Consider the following 24,582-nt stretch of genomic DNA (forward strand, 5'->3'; position numbering starts at 1 on the left):
CGACTCCCTAGGCAAAGAAATTCTATGTGTGAACAGTCGTTTTAAAACAGAATTGAATACGAATAAATTAAGCGACTTGTTGAGTAACCGTACTTGATACATATACAGCATATATTGGAAATCAAAAATGTACGGTATGTATGCGTAAGTACAGCACTCACTCTGTTTTATGCCCTCCATGTGCCGGCCTTACGTGTGCAGTTTTGAATTCCGTATTTGATTTGGAAATGGAATAGGATATACGATTACTCGCTTCGGTGCTTAAAAATCCAAATATTCACACCGTCCTAGTAAAACGTCAACGTCCGAAGTCAACCAGTCCACGCGTACCAAAAGTGAATTTTCCTCAGGGGACATTTCTTCCAGGGGACATTTTTTCCGGGAACAATTTTTCTGGGGGCATTTCTTCTGGGGACATTTCTTCAGGGCCTTGGAGAATTGCTTCTTAATCTTGTCACGCTGTCTGTGTGATCTGTTTCATGAGCTATCCACAACGCCGTCCCTGTATTTTTGGAAGCATGGAACCCCGCCGAACCATTATTTCAGCCTATGCCACCAGGTGCCATAGGCTAAGCTCGCTGCTTGTGCATTATTTCCGGAACACTGTGCAGAATAGCATGCAGCACTGACTGTTGTCTGAGTTAAAGGACCCAATCCTGTTTTCGTCCTACAGTACTTAAAGTAATCAGTTCGAGCAAAGATACTTAATTAAGTACCATTTAGCTAATTTAGTTGTTGTTTTGACAACTGAGTGACCAATGCAAGCCTCTCTTTCCACTTCTTATGTTGTAAGCAAGAGAAACTGCGGACGCAGGACCATTTTTTTCGGAACCCGCCTCTGCTGCGTGATTTTTTCCCCCTCTTTTGTCTGCTTCTGATTCAAGTGGAAACTACCCTTCGAACAAACGGGGCCGATCATCCGGCTTTCGACCAAGCAGCGTTCGACCAAACAGGTGCACACCTTCTGTAACTACTTTCAAAAAGAAAGGAAAAAAAAAAGACACACACACAGTACAATTATTTTCTCTCATAACTACTTACAAAAAGGAAAAAAAGAGAAGAAACCCACAGTACAGTTATTTCAAATGAATTATTTCTGTGCGATGAGTAGAACAAGCAGCAACATTTCTTTTCTTTCCTTTTTACATACTTCCGTAACTACTTACAAAAACGAAACACACAACACACACACACAGTGCAATTATTTTATTCCGTAGCTACTTACAAAAAGAAAGAAAAAAACACACACAACAGTACAATTATTTTAAATGATTTATTTCAGTGCGAGGAGTAGAACAAAAGCAGCAACATTCCTTTCCTTTTTCATGAGCTGAGGCAATGTTCACGCATAAGAGCGGAGCGAAATGTCGAACTGGCCAAACATTTGGTAATGACACATCCATAAAGCATAATCGTCAAAACTACGCAGTATCGCTGCGTCTGTTAAGCAAGAGTAGAGGCCGCAGCGCTCCACCTTCAGAGTCCTCCTACTGGCGCGAATTTTGGAGGCGGAGCCTCCCTCGCTCTTGGTCAGCAAAGTCAAGGATAGTCCTAAAATCCAGGAAAAGGTGCCCTCCCAATTTTTTTATATATTCAAACGGACACATTCATCATCATGTTTGCATTGACAGAATGCTCGCATCACGTTGGCCACATGAATTTTTTCGGCTTACAATATAGCTAATTTCTCAAATTTGGCATAATTAACAACGCCTGCTTCACTTTTCATCAAGTGAAGCTCCACGTCTACCAAATTTTATGTCCGTATGTGCAGCAGTGACTAAAAAAAAACAGCAAACATATCTAAAAAATGTGGTATTCTTGGCCCATAGTACAGTACAGAGGACACATCAACATGAGAGTTTCTTCATACAGAATGAAAGAGCGATCCTTTACGGCCACTCTGACGTTTAGAGACCTAAAATATCTAGTCTTTTTTTTCCAGGAGAGGCCTTTAAAGACGCCTCATTTTTGCGACAACTCCAGACGTTTAGCGCCGCCTAACGTGAAAATGGCACCCGATTCTGCGAAAATATTTTGTGGGCGAAGGTTTCTCTACGGTGTCAACCAGAAAAAATAAATAAATAAATAAGATCCGTGGTGGTCAAGCAACACGAATGGATTGCTTCATGTGGAATGACCCTACTCTTAGAAGCAGTTATCCTATGATGGTATACATATTCGATATTTGATTCGGTATTCAAACGAAAACTTTGCGATATTTGTATTCGATTTGTATTTGAAAATCTCAATATTCACACACCTCTATTATAAACTTGAAACCCACATAGATAAAGTGTTGGTGCTCGTAGCACACCATCATCGAAGAATTCCATTCCAACTGAGAGAATAAGTTGAACTGGAAAAACTGCTCTGAGAAGACATTACTGAGCCAGTCACGAGCTCTCCACATCTTGTCTCTTGTGATTGTACCAAAGCCCAACAATAAAATCAGACTATGCATAGATATGAGAACGTTCGTTACGATATTCAAACGACACAAAATTTCATAAGTTGGTGTGCCATTCATATAGGCTCTCGGTAGAGCCGATGTTGACGTCATCACGCGAGCACGAAAGAAGTACCTAAATACAGTCGCCGACCGTTAATTCGGACCCTAATAATTCAGACTTTCCAATAGTTCAGACAAAATCTTGGACTCAATCAATAGCCCCCCATAGAACCAATGCATTTCAGCTTCCAATAATTTGGACCGTTTTCGGGGCCACGGCTCAATAATTCAGACAGATTTTGGCCGACTTTCCCTACTTTTTGTGAAAATCCACGCTCCTAAATTCAAAATCGGAACCTCGAGCTTCCGACTCCCGCTCGCCGCCGGGCTGCCCCTCCAGTAGCTCCCTCGGAGCGCCGCCTGTGGGGAGGATAAGCGCGCGCCCCCGCGAAGTTCGCGTTCATGTGATCGACGTTGCTGTTTAGACGCGCACTTCGGATGCGACAATCGAAACTGTGGAAATGTCATCGTCTCCGTCAACTGACAGTGATGACAATGCGATCAGTGGCATTTTGGATATCAGCGATGTGGACGGCACACCGTCGGAAACTCGGGGGAACATGGAACCAGCTGCAATAGCAAGCACGAGCTCCGAACTGTCAACCGTGGCTCGAGAATGGCGATTCCCGCTTCCATATCGTTTGACGATTACGCTGAGGTGGACGGGTGCACAGAATTTTGCGCTGAATTCACCGATGATGAGATCGTCGCCGAAGTTCTGAACCTGCTTGCGGATGGATCGGACGACGACGAGGATGACAACGAGAACTTCGGCGAACCTCCGTCTGCTGCGCAGATCCTCGCGGCCATCGATACGCTCGGACGAGTTTATTCCGACAGTGTCACATTATCAGAAATACAGCGTGACGTTCTGTCTCGTGCGCGCGCTGCTAGGCAGACGCGTATCGACACTTTCTTCCGTCCCGTGTAAATTTTTTGTAATAAACGCCAGTGTGTGAGTGGATTTTTATGATTAACTACTAATTCAGACTGCTCGATAATTCGGACAAATACCGTGACCATTAGAAGTCCGAATTAACGGTCGGTGACTGTACTGCGAGACGGTTGGGCGGTAAAATGCCAGCCCACTACCGCTCATATACCGATGAAATGTTTTGAGACGCTCCTGCAAGACGCCGCTAGTCACACTTGACAACCACAAGCACGATATGTTCGCCAACCTGGTCATGTTCTGCTGTAAAATTTGTCATAACATGTTTGTCCAACATTTCTTTCCGCATTTTGTATCATCCATCAAGTGACAGTATCGTCCATCGCATCAGTGGACCTAATAGGCGATTTCAGATATTGCTCTTGTGCTCCGCACGGGTGCCCTCCGTCGCCCAAGTCATGCGCATCGCGCAATGCGTCGTGGGAAATGGTTTGCATTCGTGCTTGCCTGCCTGTTGCTCGAAGGAAGGAGGGAAAACCGTTTGTGCTCTTCTTCTTCTGTCTGACTCATGAAAACTAAATCCCAAGGTGCAATGGGGCATTCGCAACACAGCGCTCTCTGGCGGGCTATCCAAGCAATTTCTGAAATCGTCTATTGCGCACCCGCGTTTTCACGTGCAGATATCTGGCCCGCACATCTCAGCGACTGTGGAGATTGCTTTTCGCAATGCCGTCAGTGCTACCGAAGTTACTGCAGTGCTTCTGTTTGATTTGTGCACGCTTTCGGATGATGGTCCTCTGACGTGACAGGCAGTACTGTCACTCAAACTACAAATCACGGAAAGAAATGCTGGAATGCATGCTATGACAAACCTTACAGCACAACATCACAAAATTGGTGAGCATAGCGTGCTTTCAGTTGTCAAGTGCAACTAGCGGCATATTCCAGCAGCATCTCCACGTATTCCGCCGGGATACAGGGTGTCCCGGAAAAGGTCTCATTGAAGTCTAATAAAAGACGTTTGTTCTTACTGGGTTTTTTGTCAACTCCTGATGTACACGTCATGTAACCTAAGTTTAACTATGTAAATTTTTGCAAAGTGAACACTGAAATTTGCCAAGTAAACGTCACTTTTTTACCCCACCAACATGAAGAGCATGCTGAATTTACTCAATTCATGATAATTGAGAGTGAAATTCAGGATCTATCCTGTCGGGAAATATAGCCGAACATCATGCTTCTCGGGGTACTTGAGTATAATTAGGGAGTGACTTTTTCGGGTTAAATGCCTTTCTCAGATTCGGGGGGTAAAAATCGGGCGCTATTTTTAAATCTGTAATTCGGGGAGAAATCGGGCGATAATTGTGCCTTCGGGTGCTATCGGGTGTTTTTGTTTCTCCTCTTGTCTATTGAGACCTTTCCTAATCTCTCTCTCTCTCTCTTTTCTTTTGTTTTTTTGTTTTTGCGGGATCGTGACCTTCCAGCGCTAATCCCCGAAGGCATAGACAGTGTTGACACACATGGGTGTACTGCTGGGAACGTAAGTGACCCATTCTTACATATGTTACACGTGGCGACCTTTGTTCGTCTTCAGTGGAAACGTCACTTGAAGATTTCATAGTGACTGGAATTCGGGGAGAAATCGGGTTTAACCCGAATTGGTCGGAGGCCAGTTCGGGGGGGAATAACCGGGCGGAATCGGGTTTAACCCGAAAAGGTCACTCCCTAAGTATAATGCGCGAGGACGTTTTGAGTGAAATCACTGTCAGTCCAACAAAAGGAGGTTGGAAACACAGCCCACAGAGTGATAGTAGAAAAAGTCACAGTTCATGAAATTGGGAGAGGGAAGGAATCGTCCCAGCCAAAGCCGGATGCGATAAGCTGTGTCTGTGTTATCTCTTTCCACCATGCCAGTGCGGGCTGGGTTTCCAACTTCCTTTCGTCGGACTGACAATGATTTCGCTGAGAAATTCGTCATGCGCTATCTTCTATGAGCTCAGTAGAGCATGATCTTCGGCTATTTTTCCTGATACGATAGCTCCTCAATATTCCTGTCAATTATTAATTTGAGTAAATTCGGCATGCTTTTCACATTGGTGGGCTAAAAAAGTGACCTCTACTTGGCAAATCTCTGAGTTCAGTTCGCAAAAACTTACATAATTAAACTTCGGTTACATGACATGCACATCAGCAGGTAGCAAAAACCCAGTAAAAACAAATGCTGTTGACCGCATGATTCTAGGTGACAAAAATTTTTTTATTAAAACTCAATGGCACGTTTTCTGGGGCACTCTGTATGAGCGGTAGTGGGCCAGCATTTTGCCTTCCGACCGTCGGTGGTCACGCAGTATTTGGGTACTTCTTTCGTGCTTACACAATGCAATGATAGTGTCAATATCGGTTCTACCGAAAGCCTATATGACCGGTGTACTAAAATTTTGAAATTTTGCGTCGTTTGAATATCGTAACAAATGTTCCCGCACAATTTGCGGAACCCACCCTGAACATTTCCTACTTTCTTTGGGAGAAAAAGTGTGCAAATCATGTGAGTAAATAGGGTACCATGTTTTGAGTTTCTTGTCAGATAGTCCCGCAGTATTTACATGTGAGTGTTGCAAGTGAACAACAGCTCCGTTGGAAGTGTAGTGTCTCTATAGGAATCAGATACTTTTTCGCGGAACTTTGAGACACAAGTAATCCTAAAAATTGTAATGCAGAAGTCAACGTTCACATGGCACTTGCAAGAGCTCAAGCGAACACTTCTTTGTCTGGTGTGGTGATGAAAAAACGTGCTCATATGACGTTAGCTCTGTTTGCAGAACTTTGTGAACTCAAAGGTATGCGTGAACAACATATATTTTGGTAACTCTTAGCACACACGCGTATATATTATGCCTTGTCTTGACCTAACAGCATACATGCGCAATTATTTAACGTGCCATATGCTGCGTGGCAAACATCTGAGCACCGCAAGAGATGCTCTGGCAAGGTGAAGTAAGTATTTGTTTTCTGCACTGCTTTTGGTATTCACATATGACTTAGTGTGATATTTTATCTTTGCAAGTCATTCGGTGATACGTGTGCGGCACCAGACAGCTCTCTCCCCCAGGGACAATCCAAAGTGGATGCTTGTCTGCGCCACATTAGTATAGTGATATTGTTCACTCTGCACGAGGTCTGACAAAGAAATGCCGGTTCCTCGTTCTGTATTTCTGATAAAATCGTGCTGACAGAGTTGATCAGGAATCTTTCGCAATGTGTGACACATGGGACTTCTGTTCTTCTTGATTAGAAAACTATTAAAAAAAACTGTGGGGTATTTCCAACAAGCTGAGAATTAGTATGGCAACATTCCTCTTTTCAATTTTGATACGTTCCTTAGTGGCAGCATTCTGTCTATGGGCAAGAGAAACATGTACCGCCATACCGCTTCTCTGTCCGGACGTGCTCTCGGACCTCACTCAAAGCTTTTCGAAATCACTACCAGGTGGTCACGACTTCGCTGGAGTCGAGAATCGACATGGTCACTGAGCAAAAATGTTCCAGAAGCCAGGAGAAGTCATGATCAGAAAACAACGAAATTGCACACGCCGGTGAGCAATTTCGTTGTTTTCTGATCATGGTCACTGAGACACGCGTGCCAGATATCCGCACGCGATATCGTGGGTATGCAAGTTACGCGATGTTCTGTTTTCTTGTCATTTTTAATGCTATTCTAGGAGTGCGCAAAATATGCGAGTAAATACAGTATGTCGAAGGGTCATGTGTACCTTGAAGGCAGTTCGGAGCGTGCACAGAACGCGCTTTTATCTGACGCACTTTTGCATGAGCTTGCAATACTTCTGAGACACTGCGCATAGGGGTAACCATGCACATAGTGCCAATCGCGTCCTTCGACCCAATCGAATTTCCGCGAAATTTTGCACACTATGTGACGTGTGTGGTAGGACGTTGACGTGCCACAAACACGTTTGACGGTGATTGATGATCCCTCTCGCTGAAGTACAGACTGCATATTCAAAGGCTTGTATCGGACTTGGTATCCTGACATTGAATGAAAACGAGCATCTTGCTTCTTCCTGGCTCATTTGGTGGAACTTTGCGCAAGCGACAGTCAGGCGTTGCCTTTCTCATTCACGCAACCCTGAACTCCGTGCTGTTGTGCTATACGGCCACACACTTCGCTGGCATGGGTACACAACTGATCAAACAGATCGTGCCATCACTAGGAGTTACTGAATACGTCGGCGATACGCCCTACAGCAAATACCTCAGAAGTATTCTCGCTTTGAACGGAGCACTGACACGTACGTCACTCACCAGTGGTAGACATGCAACGAACAGTTGCACAAAAACAACGGATATTACTCTTGTGACCGCAACGCTATTTTGTCGGGCTGCATAGATGCTTTGTTTTTCAGAAAATGTGATACAGTGGACTCCCACTAAACGAAACTCGGTTAAACAGAAATTACGGATAAACGGAACAATAGGGTCACCTCTGGTTGGTTTCCTATATATGCAATGATAAAAAACTTCGGACAATTGAAACAACCTGTTTTATATACTGCGGGTAAACAGAACAAAGTGGGGGTACCGAGATGCTGCCGAACCTGGAAGATTATCATTCACGTCTGACAACCCAGGCGGAAGTCATAGCCAGTGTAATCCAATCCATCAGTCACTCGTACAATGTTAGGCTTAGCTCGTGTCCACATGTGTCTTCATGAAGTGTATCAAGAAACAACCACATGAAGGGGTTTCGCTCGCGTAAAAGTTGCGGATAATTCGGGGACATGATCGTGAGAGCAAATCAAAAATAGAAACTGTGAAATTTGATATGCCAAAGTCAACGCTGTGGTCATAGCAGGCCGTGCATTGAAGGGTGGTGTGGATGATGCCACACGATACTGACAGGTAATATCGGAAACCTAGATGCGGGAAGAGGATGCGCAGTTTGCCCGGCAGAACAGAAAGATAAACCTCATTGTAGACGATTGAGATGCGCATGAAATTTTTTCCAAGTCTCAGGCATGCAGGTATATTTTGTAAACAAATCAAAAAATGTGAAGAGAACAGCTGTTAATTCTTTTTTGCCTTGCTACCTACCTACCGTAGTGGAAGTTGATTATCTTGAAATAAAGTTGCATTTCATGAAATCTGTGTACTCTGGTTAAATGAAACTTCTCATAAATGGAACAATATTTCCATTCCCTTGGATTTCCGTTTAAGAGGAGTCCATTGTATATATCATATAATGGATAGCAGTCAACAAGAAACAGCTCACAATGTTTGTACCAGACTTTTCTTCTTTCTCTTTTTTTCTACCAACAAATGAGGGGGCACTCTCCCATAAACGTCACACTAGAGGGGGTGTGGACTGCAGTTGGAGCACTCTGACCTGTGACCGCGGCAGCGATTTTGCAAATGAATTTCGCCACGGTAAAACAACTTAGGGCAGAAATATTTTGTGGGAATGCTTTTCACATACTGCTTTACAAGATGACAGTAGTTTTGGGCCATGTTGGATACCACTTTAATGCTCCTTTAATTGACACAACGGAAGCTGCTGTTGCGGTTCTGACAGAAACTTGACTGATACCAAATATTGATACGTAGCTTCGAAATATTGCCTGGTTTTACTGTGCACCGTTACGATCGTGTTGGCAGACGTGGTGGTGGTGGTGTACTGCTCGGTTTTAAAAACGACTTATACTCTTGTCCCGTTTGTCCTTGGTAATGAAATGATTTAGTCTTCACTTGACCACCCTCACAACAGGAACAGGATCCTCATTGGTGTTTGCTACTGTCCACAGAATGATGCTTGTTTTGTAACAGAGCTCCATAAAGCACTCGCATTTGTTAAAAAGAATTTTCTAACCCACAAGATAATGCATTTTGGTGATTTCAATTACCCAGATACTGAATGGAATGAAATCCATCACCCCAGAGCATCCACGGCCTTATCATCCAAGTTTTGTGAACTATGCCTATTGTTTGACTGCAGCAGATAGTTACACTGCCTCACTTCACTTTGACTTCAACACTTCACTCACTTTATTTTGGTCACTTCTTTAGTGCAGTTTAGTGCAGAGGTTAAATAAAGTTTGTTCGCCACATTTTTGAGGCTGCAGTATTATTCAGACTTTTGTGACAGTCAAGGAAGCCGGTCGGCTACTGTACATGCTCTTTAACTGAGGGTGGTCTGCTGGACATAATGAAAAATTTTATAACCCAAGAATCTATCAGTAGCACCCGATTTCACTTTGATTTAGATTTTGAAACAGCACCTGAGTTTTCCCCCAAATCCAGGAAAGGCACCTAACAAGAAAAAGCAAGACCCCACAGTAACATTTCGTGACAGACAGGAAACACATGCTAGATTTACCACATTCTGCTACAAGATACGCTTACTACAGGTTTTCCCAGCGATTTTAATCCAAGTGCCAGATAGATTAATCCCAGTGCCAAACTAATTAATCCGGGTGCCATTTAAATTAATCTGAGTGCCATACAAAATAATCCAGGTGCCACTTAAATTAATCTATATAAATGCGTAGGAGAGTAGACACTTTGCGACATAGGTGGTGCGGTCTACTACGTGGAACCCAATTTTTTGGGAGTCACGTATGTCAGAGTTGCATGACATGACATATACTCACTGTTGTGGGTTATGACAACTGTTTGTGACAGTTTTAGTCATAGCGTGACCTTCTAGGGCCTCACCCTGTCGCAGCTGTATGGAACGGTGATTTACGACTACCGTATTTACTCGCGTAATTTGCGCCATCGCATAATTTGCGCACCCCCACTTTTTCACTAAAAAAGTTGTGAAAATAAAAACTCACATAATTTGTGCACTCCTACTTTCGTGTGCAACAGAGGTCGTTCCCCCCTGACGCTTTCGCGTCATGGGGCGCATGCTGCTCCTTCTTTCAAAAAAAGAGGGACATCCTCACCACGAATTCCCTACATCATGTTGCGTAATGCAAGCAATGACTTTCCCTTGGTGGAGGAGATAAGATCAAAGGAATTACCCGGTATGGAATCTTATCTCTGTTTTGACCTTTTATCCCCTCACTACAATAAACTGTGGAGCTGTGTGACATCGCGCTGGCTTAGGAAAGAACGGCCAGAACACGTGGAGGGAACATATCAGGAAAACTTCTGGCGACAACATACGCGTCAGCATTCCGCAAGCTGGCTTCACCTAACGCATGCGTGCTTTAGGAGAAAGCTCGCTTTAGAAAAAGCGTGGAAAGCACGCGCTGGGCCTTTTTGAATCATCTCGCAAATTTTTACAGCATTGGCCAAAAACGAAGAGAGAAAATCCTTACGACCGACTTCTTTCACTGACAGTTATAGAAAATGAACAGTCACTGTCTATTTTCTTGCCTAAATGTTTATTTTGGTGTAATTTTTTTTATACGAATTTCGGACGATACGAATGTCTTCCGCTACCCCGTCAGATTCCTATCACCGAGATTGTATTGTATTATTCACCTAAAGGACCATCTTTTAACAGATTTTGCACATTTTTCAAGTCGGCTTGTTAATGCCTCGCGTAATTTGCGCACCCCCAACCTTCGCGTCATTTTTCGGTAAAAAAGTGCACAAATTATGCGAGTAAATACGGTATTATTGACTACAAAATCTTTTTGCCAGAATTTTGGCGAAACCGCTTATGGCGTGACCTTTTGGGACTTCTTCATGTCAGAGCTGTATGATATAGTTGTTTAGGACCATTGTTGACTACTACTACACCGTTTTGGGAGGACTTTGGTGATGCCCAGTGTGACTGCGGCGTGCCCTTTTGCCACTTCCTCGTGTTGGAGCCATATGGTGTGGTGCCATACAATCATTATTCACAACTACACCTTTTTGGGACAATGTTCTGGAGCAGGCTATGGCGTGACTTTTTGGGACTTGCTCATTTTAGAGCTGTATGGTATGCTGGTCTACGACTATTATTGACTACTCTACCTTTTTGGGATAATTTTCGTAATGCCATTTCCAGCTTGATGGTACGGTGGTTTACGAGCAAAACTGATAATTGCGCCATTTTCGAACGACTTTTGTGATACGGGGTGTGGCGTGACTGTTTGTGATTTCGTCATGTCACACCTGTGTGGCGCGGTTATTTACAACCATTTTTGACTACTACATCTTTCTGGGATAATTTTCGTAAAGCTGGCTACGGCGTGACCTTTTGGGACTTCCTTATGTCGGACCTGTATGGTATTGTGGTTTATGACCATTATTGACTGCTACACCTTTTTGGGACGATTTTCGTAATGCTGGTTACGGCATGACTTTTTGTGGCTTCCTCGTATCGGAGCTGTATGGTATTGTGGTTTATGAGCACTATTGACTACTACACCTTTTTGGGACAATTTTCGTAATGCTGGCTACAGCATGACTTTTTGTGACTTCCTCATGTCTGAGCTGTATGGTATTGTGGTTTATGAGCACTATTGACTACTACACCTTTTTGGGACAATTTTCGTAATGCTGGCTACAGCATGACTTTTTGTGACTTCCTCGTGTCGCAGCTGTATGGTATTGTGGTTTATGACCATTATTGACTGCTACACCTTTTTTGGGACGATTTTCGTAATGCTGGTTATGGCATGACTTTTTATGGCTTCCTCATGTCGGAGCTGTGTGGTATTGTGGTTTATGAGCACTATTGACTACTACACCTTTTTTGGGACTTTCGTATTGCTGGTTACGGTGTGACGCCTTGGGACTTCCTGATGCCGGAGCTGTATGATATGGTGAGTTACGACCATTAATGACTGCTACACCTTTTTGGGACAATTTTCGTAATGCTTGTTACGCCGCAATTTTTGTGACTTCCTCATGTCAGCGCTGCATGGTATGGTGGTTTACGGCGATTATTGACTAATGCACTTTTTGGGACAATTTCATAAAGCTGGTTGCAGTGTGACTTTTTGGGGCTTCTTTATGTCAGAGCTCTATGTTATGGTGATTTACGACCAAACTCGGCAACTACACCTTTTCGGGGCAATTTTTGTGAAGGTGGTTACAACGTGACCTCTTGGGAGATCCTCACGTCGGAGCTGTAAGACAAAAGGTGACAAAACTAAAATGCAATAAAGATTTTCATATCCAAACGGACGTGACAAGCTTTCTATCACTGTTTGATTCTGGTTGGCATGACATAGGTGCAGAGTAGTGCCCCAGCATATTCCGGCGGACAAATAATGTTAAATGTTTAGAATGTATGCGATGAACACAATTTTCGGTGCGTGCTCTGAAAAAGAGTTTGACAAGTATTCACGACTTATATGTTCTCAGTGAGAGCTGACTTTCTTCACTTTTCAACTGGATGCTTATTTTGTCGCAAAAATGAATCAGCAGTTTTCAACCAGTCGGGATGCTAGCTAAAAGGTGTCTCCAGTAAGAGCTGGTTACATGTGACTGCCTCTTCAGGCTAGTCGGTGAAGGGAGGACACCGTAACCAGCATTACGAAAGTTGTCCCAAAAAGGTGTAGTAGTCAATAGTTCTCGTAAACAACAATACCATACAGCTCAGACACGAGGAAGCCACAAAGAGTCACGCCGTAGTCAGCATTACGAAAATTGTCCCAAAAAGATGTAGTAGTTAATAATAGTCATAAACCACAATACCATACAGCTCAGATACAAGGAAGCCACAAAAAGTCATGCTGTAACCAGCATTATGAAAATTGTCCCAAAAAGGTGTAGTAGTCAATAATAGTCATAAACCACAATACCATACAGCTCCGACACGAGGAAGCCACAAAAAGACATGCCGTAACCAGCATTACGAAAATCGTCCCAAAAAGGTGTAGCAGTCAATAATGGTCATAAACCACAATACCATACAGGTCCGACATAAGGAAGTCCCAAAAGGTCACGCCGTAGCCAGCTTTACGAAAATTATCCCAGAAAGATGTAGTAGTCAAAAATGGTTGTAAATAACCGCGCCACACAGGTGTGACGTGACGAAATCACAAACAGTCACGCCACACCCCGTATCACAAAAGTCGTTCGAAAATGGCGCAATTATCAGTTTTGCTCGTAAACCACCGTATCATCAAGCTGGAAATGGAATCACGAAAATTATCCCAAAAAAGTAGAGTAGTCAATAATAGTCGTAGACCAGCATACCATACAGCTCTAAAATGAGCAAGTCCCAAAAAGTCACGCCATAGCCTGCTCCAGAACATTGTCCCAAAAAGGTGTAGTTGTGAATAATGATTGTATGGCACCACATCATATGGCTCCAACACGAGGAAGTGGCAAAAGGGCATGCCGCAGTCGCACTCGGCATCACCAAACTCCTCCCAAAACGGTGTAGTAGTAGTCAACAATGGTCCTAAACAACTATATTATACAGCTCTGACATGAAGAAGTCCCAAAAAGTCACGCCATAAGCGGTTTCGCCAAAATTCTGGCAAAAAGGTTTTGTAGTCAATAATGGTCGTAAATCACCGTTCCATACAGCTGCGACACGGTGAGGCCCTAGAAGGTCACGCTATGACGAAAACTGTCACAAACAGTTGTCATAACCCACAACAGTGAGTATATGTCATGTCATGCAACTCTGACATACGCGACTCACGAAAAGTTGGGTTCCACGTAGTAGACCGCACCACCTATGTCGCTAAAGTGTCTACTCTCCCACGCATTTATATAGGATTAATTTAAGTGGCACCTGGATTATTTTGTGTGGCACTCAGATTAATTTAAATGGCACCCGGATTAATTAGTTTGGCACTGGGATTAATCTATCTGGCACTTGGATTAAAATCGCCGGGAAAACCTGTAGTTCAATTGCATGTCCAGTTTCCAATAAAAATGGAAGTGGAGACTGCTACACTGTACTGTGCCAAGGACTTTGGGTCAACACCATACAATGGGCCATTGCAATTTGCCCCTCTGGTATAAAACATCACGCAGTATGACTTGTGCTATGACTTGTATTATGTCTGTATTTCTGCACCATAGCTGCATACCTCTTTGGAGTCACAGTATTCCTTTTCAGTTGAAGCAATGCCAAACCAGCATCGTCGTCCAAGGCAAAACGGTTGACCCTCTTGGTGCAGCACTTTTGGTGGGCTCCACCCTGTAGTAAAGCACATCCTTTGTCAGTATATGATATTAGACTCCAGACTGTCCACTGGCCCAGAAGCATCCGGCAACACTGCTGGCATGTCAGCAATACGTTTACTTATTAAGTGTTTAGCTTACTTATTACTTGTTAGACCATTATTCATAAAGAAAGTACTTTTCTCCTTTTTTGATTTCATTTAGTATACCTTAACGGCCCCATGGTACATTACATAAGGGGCTACAATACAAAGCAAAACAGTCATGGCAACTGCTCACAGGTAGACTGAAACCGACATGCATCGGATATTGAGGCAATTTCAACAGGCAGGCTGTTCCATTCAGTAATTACTAGTTGCAAAGTGGAGTATCTATGATAGTCAGTGTGGCTGAGCTTGGATTGCAGTTTATAGGGGTGGTCAAGACAACTAGACAGAAACCAGAGGTACCAGAGGAAAGAGGAACAAGGAAACTGTAACGGTGTTCACGTATGTGAGGCACATACTGTATACTTGTGGTCGGCAAAGCATAAAGCCTTGCTGTTTTCAAGGGGATCTAGACCTTTCCTGTTAATAACACAGCCATCAAAAAGGCACGGATGAAAGCCAATATTTTCTCGAACTGGGTTGGCAATGTTCGTGTTCGCTGTTGGGTAGGGCTCTGTGGAACAGTGCTAGTATTTATCGCAGACCGCTCCACGGGGCGAAGCAGCATATAACTTGCGCATATGTTAGCCACCCCAGCAAAGTTAATGGAAATAAAGGGAGAGAAGAGTTGGACCACTTATTTTACACTGGTGCCCGTCATTAGCCAGGTGCTCTGAACCATATGCAGGGAACAACCCTTCAGGGCACCTGCTTGATGATGGACACCCCTGAGTCATTCCAGCTCAATCGTCCCAGTCGCGTGGCTCGACCATCACGGATTTTCGAGAAAAAAATTTATAATGTTGTCATTGATGGGAACATGAACCACACAAAGTATTTTTTCCCGGACGCGCGTTGAATGGCCACTAGGGGGCTTTGAACTCCCACACAAAGCCACCGCGCACACTGGGCGAGTGCGGCTTCACATTGGTAAAAAATTCGAACGGGACTGTCTTCACGAAGCCTGGTACTAGCTCTGCACCTGTCCACACACGTCCGCCGCGAATCGTTCGCATGGGAGCATTCGGTGAAATATCCTCTAAATGCACTGACTTTGCCATTTTTTTTCTAGACTAACTATTAAAGAAACTTGCAACAACTAATTTTTTACAAGTTCAGACCTGTCCAGGTAATGCGCAGAAAAAATTTGAAGTTGGAATATCACGCAGTTTTTCCTTAAAAAAAATCGCAAAGTTGCGTGTTCAAGCAAAAACCTGTAACTTTGTTGAGCCGCCCTGAAATTTCTGAACAAGTTGTGACATCGAAACCGGCTCAGAACAGTAGTCCAATGTCCCAATAATCAGAACAAAAATTATTCCAGAGGTGTTTTATCCTAGAGGATTATCCCAGAGCTGACCTTGTCTCAGCCGCAGTACACGGGGAGGGAGCGAGCTCAAACAACGTTTGCTCAAACAAAACGTGAACAGATACCACAGACAGTAACAACTACTTGCCTTGTTTTTTATTTTGGTCTATTTACAGTTATGCAGGCGTGGGAGAACGCAAGTACTAGCCTAAGCACTAACGCTGTGACCTATTATTCATTGCTACAGTCCCTACACACCCTGAACACATAGCTCTCGGTAGACCTTGACGTCGCTGATGCCCGGACGTGCTCAAAAAAGGCTCGAAGTAGTGAAAAAAGGAAACAGGCTCGAAGTAGTGACACTTCCGAGTGCCGTGAACAGGAACTGCATCTGCGAAACGAGATGATAGCGACTGCCCCTCCTTCTGCACGACGTCTGCGCAGACCCACAATGACGTGATCTCCCTTAACTCTTTCTGTGCCCACCAAAATAATTGATGTGGTGACAGAATTTGCTCTCCATGAGGCCTCTACAAACTTGCCTTGGCTGCGAGCCTTTTTAATGTTCCGCCAACCCCGTTTGCGGGTAGTGCGGGTTTGTGGGTAGTGCCGAACGTACATGTCATAGTGGTACCGGCATATCTTCGTGATGTTTCTGCCGTCATGCCGAGCCCTGGAGGATATAAGGAACAGCTCGTCATCTTCTAGAGACAAAAAGTCAAGCAATCCAGTTTCCGCGCAGTTCTGACGTCCGAGCGAGCATAAACACAGCGAATCAGGATCGGATGTGACTGAGCCACTGTCACCAGCCGTTCCTTCCATAAGCAACGCGCACCGTCGCCGGCCGCACGACTACCATGCACGAGTCACTGAAGAAGCAAACCAGTGGGATTTCACGACTTCCTCTGTTTCTGTGAGTCTCTGTGCACACTTCGTCTCTCCTCGTTCCCTGTGTTGTCCCTCTTTTCCTCAGACTCAAGGATATGGTACCTTGAAAGATGAAAGTCACTGAAAAGGTTAGCCAGCTGTAGGGATCGAACCCACATCTTCTGGATTACCGGTCCAGGGCTCTACCAATTGAGCTAAGCTAACACGCCTCTCCAGCGACTTTCGGGGTGCGTCATCTGAAGGGACGACAAGGGACAACATGTTACCTTCTTCTGTCTGTTTCTCACGAACTTGGTTATGTGCACTAACTATACTTTCACCCATCCACCACTTCCTGCATGTAGACGCCGCCAGGTCTGAGAGTTATTTCTAAGAGGAGAAAGTCGCAGCTGGTCTGTGTTAGCGCGAAAGGATTAGCTGATCAAGGTCTTTCGTCCTACACGAGGCAACAGCTGCTCATGGAGGTCCATCCACACGGGAGTGTCCCTCACGGTGACAGGGGTAGAGGCCACCGGAAGACTCGTTATGTCGCGTCAATTCGGCGGTGCATGAGCACAGGTTCGTCGCTGCATATGGCCATAATCTCTATTTGTTCAAAGAAATTATACAAGAGAAGCCACCGAGTGGTGCGTGCTTCGGCTGAGACAAAGTCTGCCCTTGCAGGCCTCCTGCGGCGCCAGGTAACTTTAAAAAATCGTTGCGCGCCTTAAACGAAAAACACCTCTAAGAAAAATTTTGTCATGATTATTGGGATATTGGACTACTGTTCTGAGCCAGTTTCGATGTCACGGCATGTTCAGAAATTTCAGGGCGGCTCAACACAGTTACAGGTTTTTGCTTGAACACGCAACTTTGCGACATTCAAGTTTCAAAGTTTTTCTGCGCATTACTTGGACAGGTCTGAACTTGTAAAAAAATAGTTGTTGGAAGTTTCGTTAACAGTTAGTCCAGAAAAAAATTGCAAAGTCAGTGAATTTAGAGGATATTTCACCGAACGCCCCCCGGCCAATGATCCGCGGCGGACAGGTGTGGACCTGTGCAGAGCTAGTACGAGGCTTTGTGAAGACAGTCCCATTTTAATTTTTTACCAATGTGAAGCCGCACTCGCGAGCGCCCTGGTTTACTGCTTCATGCGGGAGTTCAAAGCCCCCTAGCGGACATTCAACGCGCTTCCGGGAAAAACATGCTTTGTGAGGTTCATGTTCCCATCAATGGCAACATTATAAATTTTTTTCTCGGAAATCCGCGATGGTTGAGCCACGCGACTGGGACGATGGAGCTGGAATGACTCCCCTGCAAGACGAGCAGAGTAGTCCAAACCTTCTCAACCTTTATTTCTTCTAAGTGTTGCTGGGATGTCTCTCAGCTTGCATTTAAGTTAATGTTGCAGCAAGCTGTACCTCGTCATTTACAGTGACAAGCACCACATGTTGTAACATAAAATATGCTTCCAATTGCTGCACTCAAACAATACGTATGTACACCTGACATGCACACAGGTAGCTATAAATAGGCTTCCATGATACATATCGGCCACAAAAATTAAGGAAGCACCCAAGCCCGAGGACTGAGCGAATGCAGCGACAGCTGTTGTACGCACGCGATCATGCATGAAGAGATGGTGCCGTAAGAGATTTCGCTTCTTTGCACACACAACTGCTTTGGCTACATTCCGTTGATTCCTCCATTCCCTGGTACAAGCGCTTGCTTAGTATATTGTAAAAAGTACTGATAGACCACTCCTAGGAGTGTTTTTATTGAAGGTTCTGGCATTAATATGTGATGAAAAGGGCTTTATGGTCACTGAAATGGTTGGCTGCTGGCATGACGCACACAGGTTTGCATTTATCATTCACAAAGACTAACCGCCCATTCTCATTCAGGCCTGAGCGAGAATACAGCGGTAGGTCTATGGCTGACAACCAAATATTAATCACTTTACTCTTTTTGCATTAGGTACACTGCGGGAGCAAAAAATAAACACACACTTCACTCAAAACTAACGTGCAACTTTTTGCACGACTCCTTAGTGAAAATCATAATTGCGAGAAAGCCACACCTGAATAGGCAGGCAAGTTATCTTCTAAACAATGCCATATGCAAATACGTGGCCATAGCTAAAAGGAGGCTGCCCTATATTGGTGTCTAAATGAAAGAAAACATATTGCACCAGCAGCAGTAAAACACATTCAGCCTAGAGTCACTAAATAAGCTTCGCATCAGAGTATCGACACTGAGCTCCAAGAGCGAGCATGCGCCATCTTGTTTCCGTGCCACGGTAGCCACGCGCACGCGTACTTCAGGCGCATTTTAGTGGACAATGCAGCTCGAGCTCACCTTGACATCATCCTCGGGACGCTCTGGTGGACAATACATGGATTATCGCGCAACAATCGTACACGCTTCTCTATCCCACAGCAAGCATTATGTTAGCCGTCTTTGACCCTCAACTGGGGATGGTACCTAGGGTTGCCACCAGGCCGGTATTATACCGGCACGGCCGGTTATTTGCTCGCTCTGCCGGTTGCCGGTAGGAAGGTGATACCGGCAGCCTTTTGCCGGTATTTGTGGCTCAACACCTTTCATAGGGACTTTTACAGGGTTTTCCTTTCAACATTCCACTACAGCTTGAATAAATCTGGAGCACAGACCCACTCCGGAGTCACTAGTCGTTTTCTTAGTTATTCATTATTATTATCATTGTTGTCTTGAGCGAGTACGCTCGTCCTTTCTTTCTCTTTCTCTCTCTGTATACTCTCCACCCCTCACCCACCTTCCCTTTCCCGCAAACATTTCCTCCTTTCCCTCTATTCCACCTCCTCTCCCTCAGTCGGTATTTTTCACTACGAAAGGTGGCAACCCTAATGGTACCAGTGTGGTGCGGAAACAAGATGGCACTCCTGCTCTCCCTTGGACCTCAGTGCACATACTCTGAAGTGAAGCTTATTTAGTGACTCTAATTCAGCCACCACTGTACAGAACTCATCAACACTCTGCATTGAGAAAATAAAAACAGGCTCCACCTGATTTATTTAGCAGATCTAAGATGTGACTGAAACGCTTGAAGAGGAAGAGAGCATCACTGGGACACAAGAACCAGCCCGTATAGATGGGGTACACGTTCTGCCATTGGGCGCACCGTTTCTTCATATAATCTAGGTTCAATCTCTTTGTGTTGGTAGCAGCAAGTTCCTGGAAAAACAAACACCTTCCGTTACACGATGCCCGTTGCTACAGCCCTTAGGACCTCATAAAACTACTCCACGTGCTTTGTATGCTGAAAAAGCATTTTATTTGTGGGCAAAAGGAAGAGAAGGTATGTAGTGCAAAACAAAAAAGAACCCTGAACAGAGAAGTAATTGGTGTTCCCTAGGGACATCCTGTTAACGTCAAGCGGGAACGCCTCTTTCCCCTTCTTTTTATTTTTTCTTTTTTTGTTACAACGCTCTCCGCAAAGATTTGGACCAGGATGGCAATTGATACATAAAGTTTTACCACATAATATGTCCGTCGATGTACACTTTAATTCACAAATGCTCTTTCTATTCATTTAACCTTCATCATAAAGCTTGTATTTCATCTTGGATAACCCTGTATGCTCGGCTGAGCAGTTCATGACACTGGTGCTAAGCGGTTGTAGACTTGTAGTGGTTGATCACTTTTAACTATTCAAAGTAATGTCATAAAAAAATGACGTTTCCAATGTTAATAAGCTCATGTCTCGGACACTGAAAGCAAACGAGAAAACAACATTCCAAAACCAGTCCTACTGGTCAAGCCACAAACTGCTTCCATTAGCCAATTCAAGGACAAATTACATTGCTCTTGTTGGTTTGTAACGATACTTCCTCACACAAAAAGTACATATATTGACAAGGTTAGCGCATCAACAAATCTCAGGAGACGAATGGCAAAAGCACAAAACTAGTGCACAGGCAGTATAGCTTGGGTAACCGTGGCATTAGCACTTTCCCGCCAAATATTAGGTTCAAGTGTCAACTGGTAGCAGTGTAAGAAGCAGAAAACACGGAAGTTTATATAGTCACCCCTAGCAACGAAGGCGGAGCACAATGCGGCACCCTTAACGTGACATGCAACGGGATGCAAAGTGATTGAGGTCGATTACTTTTGGCAAGAATAGGGCCCTTAGTGGGTCAGATGTTAAAAATTAACAAACGTTGTGAAGTACTGCCAAAGAAAGATCCGAAAAAGGAACGACCGCGGAAGGTTCAGGACTGAGAAAAATTCACTATAGTGTACAAGCAACAGGGAGGCCAAAACCCGGGCCACATGAAAGACTGGACACAGGCTTTGGGCTCGTTTGGGTCTGTAAAACACAGGCTTTGGGCTGGACTGGACCTATGGAGTTCTGCTAGCTGAGTGCTGAGAAGTGCTCACAACTGCTATTGTGGAATACGTTTGTGTGTGACCTAAAAATACATACTTACATTGCATTTCGACTGAATGAAGCAATGACATGTGCTCACGAGACCTCCATGTGCATTGCAACATATGACTTATACACAGAGCAATTTCTACCAAATCAATGAGTGCTGAAATGTACAACAATGCGATTTGGAAAAAACTAATGTCCCGCATAATCACACTGTATCTCTACACAAGCCAAAACTGAATATATTCGATCCATTGAAACATAGTAGAAACCTATAACATGGCACATGCTCCTACTGCTCATTTGCTTTCTTGTTGTTGGTAAAGAGCGTACTTGCATGACCACTTGCGGCACGAACCCAATGTTATACTCTACAAATTTCTAAACAGATACTACGATTCACATGAAGTTTCACATAACAACTTTGCAGCAAACACCAGAGGACCTCGGAATAAAATTCCTGACGACAGATAATTACATAAAATTATCTGAACGCCTGTGACAGGAGCGTACGTATCCGTTCCGCATGCAAAGAATATGTGCATATTGCCACAATGGTCATGACCGAGTGAACTGCACAAACAAGCCCATCATGCGATCAATGACATGGTAAGAGCTAAATGGCCGTGGACTTCTTTCTGTTCACACTCTCCCGCATATATTTCAAAGTGGCAGAACAGCACCTGTGAGGCAAGATAAACCAAGGGAAAGGGGTGAAGAAAGGTGTTAACGCTGGTGATGGACCCGATATCCCTGGCTGTCTGCCAAACTCAAAAATAAGATTCAGGAATATGGCATTTGGATAACACGCAGACAGTTTACTAGCACTCTGGTATGATACATACAATGAATAAATGACAGGAAAGATATACCTAGCAATTTGGGTGATGAAGGGCCGAATGAGCTAAAGCGAGGATCCACCAGACTAACGACGTATGATGATGAACGTCGCACGATGAAAGAACTCACAACAGCACGTGGCGCGCGTTTATAAGCATGTAGCAGCGCCACTGCTGGCTCATGACAATGACGGTGAGGCCGAATTTAACAGATTGGCTCTCACACACCAAGGAATACATGAATCGATACTTTTCCCCTTTGGGCGTGTGTACGGTATTTCTGGGAACCTTCACTAGTGACCTGTCAGTCACATCTTCTATTGGTCTCGTAATTGAAGGTTAACAGACAGTGATCTTTCTGCGCTGTTGTATATGTAACGGAGGGTAGCGCCCCCTACAGTGATTCCCGCAGTGAACAGTTGTCCCAGGCCTACTGCCGGTTATGTTTTGCGTGATTATTACACGCTCTTTTTGTTGTTTTCCGAGTCACTTAACACCTGTGAGTCGTCGTCAGTTTTGCACTAAACCAACCATGCTTGTACAGACTCAACTATTGTCACAAAGTTGCAGTAGTCTGTACCAATCAACTTGGCCCTGCAAGAACCCACTAACATGCACTGCATATACTCTTCCATAATACTGAATGAAAAAACATATCAATTACAGTACGTACCTCTGGGACAATGCTGAACTTGTAACTGGTGTCGGCAAGAATGGTGGTGTAGCCATATTTTACGCCAAGTAGCAGGTATCTCGATACTTCGCTAACCCTGACATTGGTGCTGCGGTTGATAATTACTGGCACATTCTTCTGCATGAAACCCTCTATTCTGAAATTGTACCACCACCCTTTTAAATAACACACATACAGAGAGAGAATGCATCCTGTTGGGAGACATTCTCGTACAGATTGGGTGAATTTAACTGAAATTATCCTCGCGAGTACTGCAAATATAGACCTGTACAAATTTCGTTCAGAATAACAAAGTTGTTTTTGTGAAATCTGCAGGAATATGCATAATATAATGCATATCTGATAAGATCATCAGAGTGATAAAGTAGCCTTGCAAAAAAAATGCAATAGCAGACTGCAGATGTTGAGAGCAGTAAAAACCTCATAATCACAGCTCTCACACGGCCACGGGAAATGTCATGTTGATGTAAAACATAATACATAACAGCATACAAGCTAGCTGGGGTGCAAGTTCAGGGATGTTGCTTGTTAATAATTTATAACCAAGGAAGGGTAACGATAATGGTAAAGGAAACAGAAACGATACATTACTGAAACCGGAGACGGTAATGATAACAGAAACGCATACCACAGTCCTCCTTTAACAGAAACAGAAAACAAAAACTATCGTCCGGTATTGAATTCGGGTAATGGCTAGCTCTGTTGTGGGATGACATTTGAGTGACTTTTCACTTTATTTTTGTATTTCAATTAGTCCATTTCCTGTAATGTTCTAAATACTACACAGGAGCATGGAAACAAAGCGCAACATTGGATCTCGAGGGTGCATCCCTCGCTTACCTACTTGTCCCAGTCCTCATAAGTCGATGATATCGACACATGGGACTTACACAACATAGAGTTCACGCACTCTGCTCCACCATTGCATGATGACCACACACTACGGTTTCACTTCTTTTTTTTGTTGTTGTTACTTTTCTCGTTCCACTGTGGCTATGCCAGTACTGTTTACTAGTGTGAGTGTCCGCCTATAAATGCGACATTGGATGGAAGTTATGCCCATCCATACCAACAGATGTTACCGCTCCAACAAGGAGGATGCATATGCATCACAAGGAATACAACAGCTACAACAAACTACAACAGCGAACATACCCTGGTCAACGTCTGTGTTCTAAATGAAGTACAGTTACAAATATCGTATCTTGCATATTGTTTACTCAAGTTCACTTACTTCTCGTGACAGAGTTTGTGGGACTCCCTGAGAGTATCGGGAGTTCGCGGAATAGGAACTGGGGTCATAAACATCTTGTCTGCCCAATATATCTTGTGCGTTGGGTATCGCTCCATAAGCATCGTGCTCAGGACGCTTTTTCCTGTACCCGGGAGGCCACGTACGATGAAGAACACCCGACCATGGTCGTTGAGGAACTGGACAGCGACAGCATCACTCAGATATGGGAAGTTGAATACTTTCTCAATGTCATTGTCGTCCGACGGGTGCAAGTCATCAGACATTGTGCAGCGGCTCCAGCAGCTGAAGGCATGCAAAGAAAGGTTATGGTCCAAAGTTACAAGTTGCAGACATTCAGGCAGGACACACCAATGCTCAATTCCAATGGAAGAGTCGGAACAATTGGCAATGGAGCGGCTTGATCTGGCCTAGAGCAAGCGATCCGAATCTGCGACTGGAACATGTGTGCCGAACTTGGAGTTTAGCAAGGGCCACACAAGAGTAGATGCGAAGTGCTCATATTAAAAAAGGCTAGAATGCAGCATTGTGTAGGGGTCCATCGTCATGGGTGCCACTGC

General features: G+C 44.2%; 1 protein-coding gene across 1 annotated transcript in view; it reads right to left on the minus strand.

Annotated features, from left to right (window-relative positions):
* LOC135388406 (2',3'-cyclic-nucleotide 3'-phosphodiesterase-like) overlaps positions 1-24,582 on the minus strand; it is a 61,676-nt gene that overhangs the window by 32,737 nt on the left and 4,357 nt on the right. The window contains exons 2-5 of the mRNA XM_064617964.1: positions 24,005-24,307; positions 22,750-22,906; positions 19,868-20,036; positions 14,411-14,520 (exon numbers count right to left, since the gene is read on the minus strand). Coding sequence (XP_064474034.1) covers positions 14,411-14,520; positions 19,868-20,036; positions 22,750-22,906; positions 24,005-24,288 — 720 coding nt within the window. The 5' untranslated portion in view covers positions 24,289-24,307. The remainder of the gene's footprint in view (positions 1-14,410; positions 14,521-19,867; positions 20,037-22,749; positions 22,907-24,004; positions 24,308-24,582) is intronic.

The sequence above is a fragment of the Ornithodoros turicata genome, chromosome 3 (genome assembly GCF_037126465.1).
Source record: "Ornithodoros turicata isolate Travis chromosome 3, ASM3712646v1, whole genome shotgun sequence".
Classification (NCBI taxonomy): Eukaryota; Metazoa; Arthropoda; class Arachnida; order Ixodida; family Argasidae; genus Ornithodoros; species Ornithodoros turicata.